At 41.8% G+C, this 13,355-nt stretch overlaps 1 protein-coding gene across 1 annotated transcript in view; it reads left to right on the top strand.

Moving 5' to 3' along the window:
* Positions 1–13,355, top strand: part of LOC110490939 (piezo-type mechanosensitive ion channel component 2) — a 159,715-nt gene that overhangs the window by 93,207 nt on the left and 53,153 nt on the right. The window contains exons 6-7 of the mRNA XM_036944026.1: positions 9,532–9,856; positions 10,268–10,481. Coding sequence (XP_036799921.1) covers positions 9,532–9,856; positions 10,268–10,481 — 539 coding nt within the window. The remainder of the gene's footprint in view (positions 1–9,531; positions 9,857–10,267; positions 10,482–13,355) is intronic.

The following is a 13,355-nucleotide window of genomic DNA, read 5'->3' as shown; positions in this document are numbered from 1 at the left end:
ATGTTTGAAGCCTGAAATGTGGCAAAAGGTCGCAAAGTTCAAGGGGGCCGAATACTTTCGCAAGGCACTGTATGTCCTTTCCTCTCCTCCTCTCACGTTCTATTATCTCCTGTCCTCTTTCCATGCCTCTAGTCTTCTATAGTTTCCCCTTATCTCCTATTAACCTGTCCTCTCTTCCTCTCTTATTCACTCTGTATTATCTCTCACTCTGCTGCCATGTGCTTGGTGGATTGAATCTTCACCGCTCCTCATCTGGTGGCTCGTATCTTCACCGCTCCTCATCTGGTGGCTCGTATCTTCACCGCTTCTCATTTGGTGGCTCGTATTCTCACCGCCCCTCATCTGGTGGCTCGTATCTTCACCACTCATCTGTTAGCTCGTATCTTCACCACTCCTCATCTGGTGGCTCGTATCTTCACCGCTCCTCATCTGGTGGCTCGTATCTTCACCTCTCCTCATCTGGTGGCTCGTATCTTCACCGCTCCTCATCTGGTGGCTCGTATCTTCACCGCTCCTCATCTGGTGGCTCGTATCTTCACCGCTTCTCATTTGGTGGCTCGTATTCTCACCGCCCCTCATCTGGTGGCTCGTATCTTCACCACTCATCTGTTAGCTCGTATCTTCACCACTCCTCATCTGCTGACTCGTATTCTCACTGCTCCTCAACTGGTGCCAGTGAAAGAATCTCAGTGCCAGGACCGGGCTCCTGCTCCAAACTTTCCCCCTCCTCTCTCTCTCTCTCTTTCTCTTTCTCTTTCTCTTTCTCTCTCTCTCTCTCTCTCTCTCTCTCTCTCTCTCTCTCTCTCTCTCTCTCTCTCTCTCTCTCTCTCTCTCTCTCTCTCTCTCTCTCTCTCTCTCTCTCTCTCTCTCTCTCTCTCTCTCTCTCTCTCTCTCTCTCTCTCTCTCCCTACTCCCTCTCCCCTAATAAAAGAAGTGTGGGGACGTGTTCTCTCCAAGTGTACAGCGTGTTGTGGAGTGGTAATGAGTTGGTATGTGCCCCCCCCCACCCTCCCTTGGCAGGGTCCTTTACAGCTGTATGACTCAGGGGCTAATTAGAACCTCACCACCATACTGCCCCGCTGTACTCTTTTCTGCTCTGCTCTGATCACTGGCTGGCTCTCTCACAACGCCACAGCCTAGTCATCACACTTGCCAATGTACAGGCTCACTCTGATGCTAAAGTTAGTCCATGGACCGGTGGGCTAGTCTATAGGCTAGTCAATGGTAGTTAACTAGTTACAGATGTAGCTAGCTGATACTAGCTAGAAGCTACTGTAGGAAAGGGACAAGACAATGGTGGCCGCTACTGATGCCTACTGAAACCCACCACTCTGATCGTAATCTTCACCCATGACCTGTTACAGGGGAGCTCCACCTATAGTTCACTCTGCCTTAAATCTAGGGGCACCTCTTAGTTTGATATCTTTAGGGTCTAAGATTAATGAGTCGCTATGTTACTGATCCCATATACAGTGCATTCAGACCCCTTGACTTTTTCCACATTTGGTTACGTTATAGCCTTATTCAAATGTATTAAATAAACAACTGAAATATCACATTAACATAAGTATTAAGAACCTTTACTCAGTACTTTGTTGAAGCACCATTGGTAGCGATTACAGCCTCGAGTCTTCTTGGGTTTGACGCTGCAAGCTTGGCACACCTGAATTTGGGGAGTTTCTCCTGTTCTTCTATGCAGATCCTCGCAAGCTCTGTCAGGTTGGATGGGGAACGTTGCTGCACAGCTATTTTCAGGTTTCTCCAGAGAAGTTCAATCGGGTTCAAGTCTGGGCTCTGGTTGGGCCACTCAAGAAAATTCAGAGACTTGTCCCAAAGCCACTCCTGCGTTGTCTTGACTGTGTGCTTAGCGTCATTGTCCTGTTGGAAGGTGAACCTTCACCCCAGTCTGAGGTCCTGATTGCTATGGTGCAGGTTTTCATCAAGGATCTCTCTGTACTTCGCTCCATACATCTTTCCCTCGATCCTGACTAATCTCCCAGTCCCAGCGGGCTGCCATGTGCCTTTGACTGAGGAGTGGATTCCGTCTGGCCACTACCATAAAGGCCTGATTGGTGGAGTGCTGCAGAGATGGTTGTCCTACTGGAAGGTTCTCCCATCCCCACAGAGGAACTCTGGAGCACTGTCAGAGTGACCATCGAGTTCTTGGTCACCTCCCTGACCAAGGCCCTTCTCCCCCGATTGCTCAGTTTGGCCGGGTGGCCAGCACTAGGAAGTCTTGGTGGTTCCAAACTTCTTCAATTTAAAAATTATGGAGGCCACTGTGTTCTTGGAGACCTTCAATGCTGCAGACATTTTTTGATACCATTCCCAAGATCTGTGCCTCAACACAATCCTGTCTTGGAGCTCCACAAACAATTCCTTCAACCTCATGGCTTGGTTTTTGCTCTGACATGCACTGTCAACTGTGGGACCTTATATAGACAGGTGTGTGCCTTTCCAAATCATGTCCAATCAATTGAATTTACCACAGGTGGACTCCAATCAAGTTGTAGAAACATCTCAAGGACGATCAATGGAAACAGGATTCACCTGAGCTCAATTTCGAGTCTCATAGCAAAGGCTCTGAATACTTATGTAAATAAGGTATTTCTGTTTTTTATTTTTAATAAATATGCAAACATTTCTAAAAAACAGCTTTCGTTTTGTCATTTCGGGGTGTTGTGTGTAGATTAATGAGGATTTTTGTTTTATTTCATCCATTTTAGAATAAAGCTGCAACGTAACAAAATGTGGAAAAGTCAGTGGGTCTGAGTACTTTCTGAATGTACTATATGTAACAAGGGCTTTACTTCAGATAAGATCAATTTTGTTGTAGCTGAGGGAAAATATTATTGGACATGCCAAATAATGTGCCTAATTGCCTTTTAAAGCATCCCCCTTCCCCTGCCCTGTCCATGCAATGGTGCCAACTTTTTCAAAGCTTATAAAAAAATGTATTATACTGGTATTTTTATTGATGTGATAATACTCATCACATCAAGTTATACACATACACTGAGTGTACAAAACATTAGGAACACCTTCCTAATATTGACTTGCACTCCCCCCTTTTGACGTCAGAACAGACTCAATTCGTTGGTGCATGGACTCCAATGCTTTCCACAGTTGTGTCAAGTTGACAGGATGTCCTTTGGGTGGATGACCATTCTTGACACACACAGGGATCTGTTGAGCGTAAAAACCCAGCAGTGTTGTTGTTCTTGACACAAACCGGTGCATCTGGCACCTACTACCATACTCCGTTCAAAGACACTTAAATATTTTGTCTTGCCCATTCACTCTCTCAATGACACAGATACACAGTCCATGTCTCAATTGTCTCAAAGCTTAAAAATCCTTCTTTAACCGGTCTCCTCCCCTTCGTCTACACTGACTGAAGAGGATTTAACAAGTGACATCAATAAGGGATCATAGCTTTCACCTGTATTCACCTGGTCAGTCTATGTCATGGAAAGAGCAGCTGTTCTTAATGTTTGGTATACTCAGTGTAGCGCAATAGATCAGTGGACCAGTGGTGTCTTTTTTTGTGACTAAATTAAGGAAAACATAGCAAAAGGTACATAACTACAAACAATTTATCATTTTGATCATAATTTAAAATGTTAATCATAATAATAATAATAACCCTAGTATAAACAGAAAAACAAAACGAAAAATGAAGTGGGCCTCCAGCCCTAATCTCCCAACCCCTTCCTTCAAATCAAATCAAATGTATTTATATAGCCCTTCGTACATCAGCTGATATCTCAAAGTGCTGTACAGAAACCCAGCCTAAAACCCCAAACAGCAAGCAATGCAGGTGTAGAACCAGCTAACATGTTTCCATCCAGAATATGAGCTTTCCAGTAGTCGTTTATATACTGTATATTATAGTCCTTTCGGGAGCTCATATTTACAATTGATTTAGAAATCCCATCATTGGATCCCATCAATCCCATCAATCCCATCATTGGTGGTTGGGATTCCCAAGGGACCATAGACCAGCATAGCTGACCTAAATTGTAAATATAGAAAAAAAATAAGTTGCCTGGTAATGTGTGTGTATCTTTCCAATCTTGGAATGCTGCACCCTTTCTGTCCATGATATCGGCAAGGGTACGCATTTCACATTTGGACTATTGGGGGGATGCAATAGCCTGATATATTCTTTAGTTGTAATTCACTCAACCCAGATGCAAATGCAGTTGCATTATTTTTAACAAAACCTTTGGTAGCATCCCATAGAATCCAGAGGTCATCTACTTAATTTGTATTGATCATTATGAATTAATTTAGTTACATTTCAAATTGATCCCAGAATGTAGGATTATTTACTAATGAAGGTCAAAAAGCCATCTTGTAGCTCTTTTAGGAGATTCTCAAATGTGAAGTTGGCAGCAGGAAGCGTGGTAGTCAGACAAGCTCATACACTACATGACCAAAAGTATGTGGACGCCTGCTTGTTGAACATCTCATTCCAAAATCATGGGCATTATTATGGAGTTGGTCTCCCCTTTGCTGCTATAACAGCCTCCACTCTTCTGGGAAGGCTTTCCACTCGATGTTGGAACATTGCTGCGGGGACTTGCTTCCATTCAGCCACAAGTACGTTAGTGAGGTCGGGCACTAATGCGGTATTCCAAGTCATCTCACAGTGCGGCTTGGTTGGGTTGCGTTTCGGAGGACGCATGGCTTTCAACCTTCGCCTCTCCCGAGCCCGTACGGAGTTGTAGCGATGAGACAAGATAGTAGCTACTAACAATTGGATACCACGAAATTGGGGGGGGGGGGGGGGGGGGGGGGGGAAGGGGGTAAAATAAAAATAAAATAATAATAAAAATAAGCCTATGGATGTAAAACAGGAAAACCGATTGCTAGCAGCTCTGTCTTACCATCTGAACCAAGCAGGACCACCGGATGTTATTGTTCATAGGAGCCTTAGAAGCCTCAACGTCTGATCTGGTTATTTGTGGCTTTACCAATAGACTAATTTACAGAGAACTGGCTGAACAGCTGAATGGTTCCCAATGCATTTGGTGTGGGGTTTCCCTTGGGTTTTATATGTGTCATTTGTAAGGTACTAAACTGAGGCTTGTGGTTGGGGACATAGAATTGGATTCGGCCTTCACTCGACAGGCCTGCCCACTTCTTGCAATATCCCTTAAGTTTTTCACATGCTTAAAGGCTTAGTAAAAGCAAATATCCTCATTTTTTGTGGCAAAAGTACAAGGCTTGAAAGAAAAGTAATGTAGTAAGATGATGTAGTAGTATGCAATAGTAGTCTTACAATATTTTTGGTCAGTTGAAAACAGAAACTATTTACTAGTATGTACTAGTTATAATACTGTACAATGAACCGGCAGTATGTACTAGTTAAAAGACTGTACAGTGAACCGGTAGTATGTACTAGTTATAATACTGTACAGTGAACCGGCAGTATGTACTAGTTATAATACTGTACAGTGAACCGGTAGTATGTACTAGTTATAAAACTGTACAGTCAACCGGTAGTATGTACTAGTTATAATACTGTACAGTCAACCGGCAGTATGTACTAGTTATAATACTGTACAGTGAACCGGCAGTATGTACTAGTTATAATACTGTACAGTGAACCGGCAGTATGTACTAGTCATAATGCTGTACAATGAACCAGCAGTAGACCTACCAGGGGAGGTGCTGACGTCTAGACTGGCTACATTAAACCCCACTGACTCCAGCCACCACCTCCATCATCTCACAGTGTGTTAGTGATATGGTATGTTTCAGTAGGTGCAGCCTGTGGACAGACTGAGAGCCTGTTTGTGAGAGCCGGGAGGACGATGTGGAATCTGATCCCTCAGGAGGTTCATTAGGGAGCCTTTGGTTATTTCGCTGCCTCCTCTGTTGAGCATTGGGGTTTGAACTCCCAGCTGCAAGCTGCATTGGCGCGGCCTCCCGACGGCCACATGGGAGCAGTTGCCACGGTTAAATAAACCGGGCTTCATCAAACGCAACTTGTTTGATCAATTACGATATGCCACGGCCGATAGTGAGCAGATTACTGACTTTGGTATTTTCTCTCAGGCTCTAGCGAGAAAGACTTGTTTGTGTTACTCTGTGGAGATTTTGCGATAGGGCGGCGAGTGATCGCACAGAGCGCTCATTCATTGTGGTGGTATAATAAATATAGAGTAGGGGAAATATGTAGGCAGATTTTAAAAAATTACCATGTAGGCCCCTTTCAAATAAACAAGTGATTAGGCTGCACTAATGTATATTTTTTTCAGTTCTGTAATTGCTGACTGCAGTGTAGATATTAAACCAGAGTGTGCTGTTGAAAGGATCAACCTGGTTTAGATATGGTTTAACCATGGTCCAGTTTGAGGTTCCCACTACAGCAACAGTGACTGAACGAGGGTCGAGAGTTCTCAGCCGAATCCCCAAAGATTCTTTCATCTCACACGTTGGACTATTATGTGTCTATATGAACCATGAGAGAAAAATGTTTTTAGGAAATTATGCCAATTAATCTCAGATGACCACATGTATCCATATGACAACACTTTTTTTCTGAAGAATAGTTTAGTTCTTTAGCAATAGTTAGCTTTTTCTGTGTTCAGAAATGGGAGCTTTTAATCTAATTGGTGATGTCTGTTTCTGAAGCAAAACTTTCTTTGTTTTTCCTTCAAATTGTATTTATTATGACAAATATCAAACATTGAACTATTCCAATCCAGGGCCCTTTGAATTTCCTTTTTTGTGGTAACGTACCATTTTTGGCCATTATTCCAATCCAGAAATAACATGTCTATGCCCAGAAGCCTTCACGTTTCTTGTGTTTCCCTTCCGGACGAGCAGAATTGTATTTCCTCATAGTTATGGCTTCAGTGTATTGTTTATTTGGACTGATACATTGGACAGTGAACCTATGGTTAATGCCTCTAGATGTAAGCATCAAAGCCTGCTGTATAAATTAAATGATTGTTATGACTTGAGTGCATATCATTCATATTTTGTTTGAACAATATTACTTGACACATCTTTTGTGCAAAGTATGTAAAAGAACAGGTGCGGTCAATTTGAATCTCCATCACAGTTTAATTTTATACCACTGCTTTAGTTTTTTACGGTTGTGTAAAATATTGCTTCTTGTGACATAAATGGTATACTTTTGTCCATTGTCTGCTACCTTGTGATCATTTCCAGTGTTGAAAAGGATCCTGAAACCTATGTATTTATATAAGTAGGCTAGGTATAATTACGGTGTAAATACACATTGTTACAACGTTACAAACAGGTAGACCTATAACAGTTGTAACTACTATGCAACTAACATGTATATTTTTAAACACTTTATCTAAAGTGTTTCTAAATGGCCTTGTTTCTAAATTGAATTAACTTCACTAGGGGGCACTGTTTTTACTTCCGGATGAAAAGCATGCCCAAAGTAAACTGCCTGCTACTCAGGCCCAGAAGCTATGATATGCATATAATTGGTAGATTTGGATTGAAAGCACTCTAAAGTTTCCGAAACTGTTAAGATAATGTCTGTGAGTATAACAGAACTGATTTGGCCGGTGAAAACCTGAGAAAAATACATCCTGGAAGTAGAATATTTTTATGTTTGTAGTTTTCTATTGAATGCCATTACAGTATCCATTGACTTAGGACTCAAATTGCACTTCCTATGGCTTCCACTAGATATCAACAGTCTTTAGAAATTGTTTCAGGCGTGTATTCTGAAAAATTAGGGAGTAAGACCACTCTGAATGAGTGGACCATTCAGTGTCCCAGAGCTTTTTCATGCACGCGACCGAGAGGGCGCCTTTCTTGTTTACCCTTTATATTGAAAACGTTATTGTCCTGTTGAAATATTATTGAATATTATGACTAAAATCAACCTGACGATTGATTATAAACATCGTTTGACATGTTTCTACGAATTTTACGGATACTATTTGGATTTTTCGACTAGGTTTGAGCCTGTGGATTACTGAACAATACGCGTGAACAAAACTGAGGTTTTTGGATATAAGCATGGACTTTATCGAACAAAACAAACATTTATTGAGTAAATGGGAGTCTTGTGAGTGCAACCATATGAAGATCATCAAAGGTAAGTGATTAATTTTATCACTATTTCTGACTTGTGTAACTCCTCTACTTGGCCGGTTACTGTTTGTAATGATTTGTCTGCTGGGCGCTGTTCTCAGATAATTGCATGGTATGCTTCTGCCGTAAAGCCTTTTTTGAAATCAGACACCATGGTTGATCTTTAGTTAATCTTTAAACCGATGTATAACACTTGTATGTTTTATTAATTATTATAATGTGTATTTCTGTTTTTGAATTTGGCGCTCTGCAATTTCACTGGATGTTGGCCAGGTGAGGTACCATAGTGAATTTTAACAACTGACATTTGAAGTCCATATGATAAAAACATACGTTAACCAATGTTGAGCATCTACCACAGTTCGGAGTCAGCTAGTCTGACTGCTGCTTTTGAGGTGAAGCCCACATTCTATCTCGTCTCCAGCGTCCCACACCTAATCTAATTTCTCTTAATGCTCATCCATCCTGTTATGTCCCAGTAGATTCATTTATGTTCCTCTAACCTCGTTAGGAGAGTCTTTCGCCTAACGCATGTCACTTTATAATCTAATGCACAGACAAACAGGCTAATAATTCGTCTTTATGTACATTTGAAATGCACCTGTTGACATATGTATTATTTATAAATGGGAGAAGGAGAGCAACATCTATAATATAGTACAGAAGATACCAGCAATGACGCAAAGTCAACATATATTGTTTTCCTGTGATTTATGTTATGAATACACATAACAATCTGTTAACTTTTTCCCTTTGTTACCTTCACCATATGGCCTGCTATGAACCAATGTTATGTTCTGACCTTTATTAAATGCAATGAGATGTACACTATAGCTCATGGCTAATGTAAACCAGAATGCTGGCTAACCATTTACAATCCATATGCTGGTTTGCATGGCAGCAGTCTTAAATAGCCAACAGTATAATTGCTATTTAAATCAAAACACGCACTGGCTGATGTTTAGTGAAAAGTGCAGGTTTGCTGAATTGGGGGCAGTCATTAGACTTGTTTAGTCGTTTGATGCCTTAAAAAGAGACAGCTAGTTCAAATGGCCGGAGTACGGTCCTGCTGTATGTCACAGTCAAACAGACCTGTAATCTCTCCACTAACCCTTCTCATTAATCATTACAATGGGACATAACTCCTCGGACCCTCCTTAAAATCTCTATCAGCAGCTTCGCCGCAACATGGTTCTGCATCAAATGCGTGACAGGGTTTTTCGCTCAGCTCTGTTGTCTCTACACAGAAACACTCAAAGTATCAGACATATTGGCAATACATTGACTTCATCCAATACTATGTCTTCACAGTCTATTGGATTGATTTCCCTCAACAAAGCAGGGCTACTCAGCAAAGCCGTTTCTACTCAATGGAGCAGTGTGTACAGGTTATTCATTTCTGCGTTGATACTCATTGTATTCATCTTCTTTCCCCAGGAAAAGAAGGAAGACGAGGATGAGGAAGAAGAGGAGGAGGGGGAGAAAAGGGAGGAGGAGGAGGAGAAAAGGGAGGAGGTGTGGATGGAGGAGGACGACCTGGTGTTCGAGGAGGACTATGAACACGGGGATGAAGAGATGACCGGGGATGAGGTGGAGGAGACAGGAGAGGGGGAAGAAGGGGAAGGTGAAGAAGAGGAGGAGAGCACTAAGATGATAATCCTTCGTCAGATAGCGGCGGTGGCGTCCAAAGTCAAGGAGATCATTGGGAATCTTATTACCACTGCAGGGAAAGTAGTGGTCACCATATTACTGGGCCTTACAGGTAAGTGCCCTCACTCAAACGAAAGACTGACAATCCCAAACGTATTAACAGAGCAGTGCAGTTACTCAATTTCTAATTTCCTTGAATTGACTTGAATGAATCATTGGTTGAACTTAATGACATTTTACCTAGAAACATTCAGTATTCAATATTAAACATTTGCATGAGACAATACACACATTAATGGTTAGGATGAACCTTGTTTCCCAAAGCCTTTACAGAATGTAAAACTTCCTTACCTAGATTGGTGCCATATTTTTCATTCTCTGGTGTGAAATGTAAAAATCAGAGATGCGATTGGACAACAACATAAAGTCAATATTAGGAAATACAATGCAAACTGCTCCATCCAGTCTCACTGGGGATGTTCTATCAGCCACTATGTCCCCCTCTGCTTCTGTGCTGTTCCAGGCATCATGCTGCCCTCCCTGACCTCTGCGGTGTACTTCTTCACCTTCCTGGGTCTGTGTACCTGGTGGTCCTTCTGTCGGACCTTCCACCCGCTCATTTTCAGCTGTCTGTGTGTCCTCATGGCCATCTTCAGTGCTGGACACCTGGTGGTTCTCTACCTCTACCAGTTCCAGCTCTTCCAGGAGCTCATCCCACCCGGGGATAGCTACGCCAGGTGAGAAATTGTGCTGTGGGTGTGTGTGCATGTGTTCAATTCCCATGGGGGACCAATGTGAAAAAGTATGTCAAATGTATGTACTCACTACTGTAAGTAAACCTAAAGAGAGTGTCTACCGTGATGTGAAATGTTTCCATATAGTTTCAATACATCACCTTTTGTTGAAATTTAAAGGCAACCCACATACATCGTTCAAAAAATCAACACACATTGGACATCTGTATACAGGGTAATTTTGAATCACAGCAAATCAGCATAACATCTTTGTGTGTAATCACTTAGCTGTATAGGAATACAGGAACACTGAGGCTCTGACTGTGACCAATAAGATTACCCCACAAAAATGTGTCTTGGGGATAAAAATACACCAAAATAAAATCAAGAAATCCAAGTCTCAAAGACTGAGCCGATTGTAGGTGTCAAGTGTCCGTCCGTTGGCTTTGGTCGTATCCGGCGTCACAGCGGGTAAGTTACAATCTGACCGTGAAAGCAATGGCATTTCTTGTGGAAGAGATTACTTGTGTCAAGTTGAAAGGGTGAAGAATTATCTCTCTCTCGCTCTATCTTTCTCTCTCTTTATCAAAAAAAAAGAAAGGGAGAGGAATTCCTATGAAAAGCAGCACTGGGAGTTGTCAGCGGACGGTGCACCTTTAAGATTAAAGGGCCCTCTGATAAAACATGTGCATCGTCTACCTCTTCGCTCCAGACAACACACAACAATGTGTTTGACATCTGCTGGAGGCTGTAGATCATGGTGTATTTCATCTGGCCCCGGCATCAGACACTCAGGCCCGCTCCACCCGCCAACAACTTTACCAAGAATTTTTGAACGGGAATAGCAGTTGGGATGTTGTCATGCCATGGGAATTTTGTGTTTTGTGTTGAAAGGAGTGGAGTTGAGCTTGGTATTGACCCAAGACGTTATGTAACGTATTTGGATGTATTTGGGCTTAACTTATAGAGAAGTAAATGAAGGTTGTCAAGGAATGATATAACATGCTCAGTGGCATCTCTTGTTGTTTTTAAAAATCTTTAACGGGGCTATTGCCCCTGGGTCGGGGGTGCTCCTGAGCCGAAAGGTATTCCCTAAATAACTAAGGATTTGTGGTTTCATGAGTTAAGAAATAGACTAATATTACAGTACCTTCAGAAGGTATTCACAGCCGTTGACTTTTTTCAATAGTTTGCTGTGTTACAGCCTGAATTTAAAATGGATTACATTGAGATTTCTTGGTCACTGGCCTACACACAGTAAGTACCCCATAATGTCAAAGGGGAATTAATTAAATTAATTCAAAATGAAAAGCTGAAATGTCCTGAGTCAATAAGTAATCAACCCCCTTGTTATGGCAAGCCTAAATAAGTTCATTGCAAGCCTAAATAAGTTCATGAAAATGAAAATGTGCTTAACAAGTCACATAACAAGTTGCATGGACTCACTATATGTGCAATAACAGTGTTTAACATAATTTAATGGCTACCTCATCTCTGTACCACACATTCAATTATGTAAGGTCCCTCAGTTGAACATTGAATTTCAAACACAGATTCAACCACAAAGAAAAATGAGGTTTTCCAATGCCTCACAAAGAAGGGCACCTATAGGTATATGGATACAAAAATGTAAATAAACATTAAATATCCCTTTGTGCATGGGGAAGTTATTAATTACACTTCGGATGGTGTCCTGAATACAACGTGTTATGTTTGAGGCAAATCCAGTACAACAAATTACTGAAAATTACTGGATGCATCATGTTATGGATATGCTTGTAATCATTAAGGACTGGGGAGATTTTCAGGATAAAAATAAACTAAATGCAGCTAAGGACAATAACTAATAAATAACTAATAACTAATAACTAATAAATAATAAACTAAATTTCAGCAGGACAATAACCTAAAACACAAGGCCAAATCTACACTGGAATTGCTTCCCACAATAAGTTGGGTGAATGTTGGCCCATTCCTCCTGACAGAGCTGGTGTAACTGAGTCAGGTTTGTAGACCTCCTTGCTCGCATACGCTTTTTCAGTTCTGCCCACACATTTTCTATGGGATTGAGGTCAGGGCTTTGTGATGGCCACTCCAATACCATGACTTTGTTGTCCTTAAGCCATTTTGCCACAATTTTGGAAGTATGCTTGGGGTCATTGTCCATTTGGAAGACCCATTCGCGACCAAGCTTTAACTTCCTGACTGATGTCTTGAGATGTTGCTTCAATATATGCACATAATTTTCCTACCTCATGATGCCATCTATTTCGTGAAGTGCACCAGTCCCTCCTGCAGCAAAGCACCCCCACAACATGATGTTGCCACCCCCGTGCTTCACGGTTGTGATGATGTTCTTCGGCTTGCAAGCCTCCTCCTTTTTCCTCCAAACATAACGATGGTCATTATGGCCAAACAGTTCTATTTTTGTCAGACCAGAGGACATTTCTCCAAAAACTACAATCTTCGCCCCATGTGCAGTTGCAAACCGTAGTCTGGCTTTTTTATGGCGGTTTTAGAGCAGCGGCTTCTTCCTTGCTGAGCGGCCTTTCAGGTTATGTCGATATAGGACTTGTTTTACTGTGGATATAGATACTTTTGTACCTATTTCCTCCAGCATCTACACAAGGCCCTTTGTTGTTGTTCTGGGATTGATTTGCACTTTTGGCACCAAAGTACGTTCAACTCTAGGAGACAGAACGCATCTCCTTCCTGAGCGGTATGATGGCTGCGTGGTCCCATGGTGTTTATACTTGCGTACTATTGTTTGTACAGATGAACGTGGTACCTTCAGGTGTTTGGAAATTGCTCCCAGGAATGAACCAGACTTGTGGAGGTCTACAATTTTTCTTCTGAGGTCTTGGCTGATTTCTTTAG

Source organism: Oncorhynchus mykiss, chromosome 15 (assembly GCF_013265735.2).
Source record: "Oncorhynchus mykiss isolate Arlee chromosome 15, USDA_OmykA_1.1, whole genome shotgun sequence".
NCBI lineage: Eukaryota > Metazoa > Chordata > Actinopteri > Salmoniformes > Salmonidae > Oncorhynchus > Oncorhynchus mykiss.
Note: the sequence above shows the minus strand (reverse complement) of the source record. Positions and strands in the feature narration are given on the sequence as shown.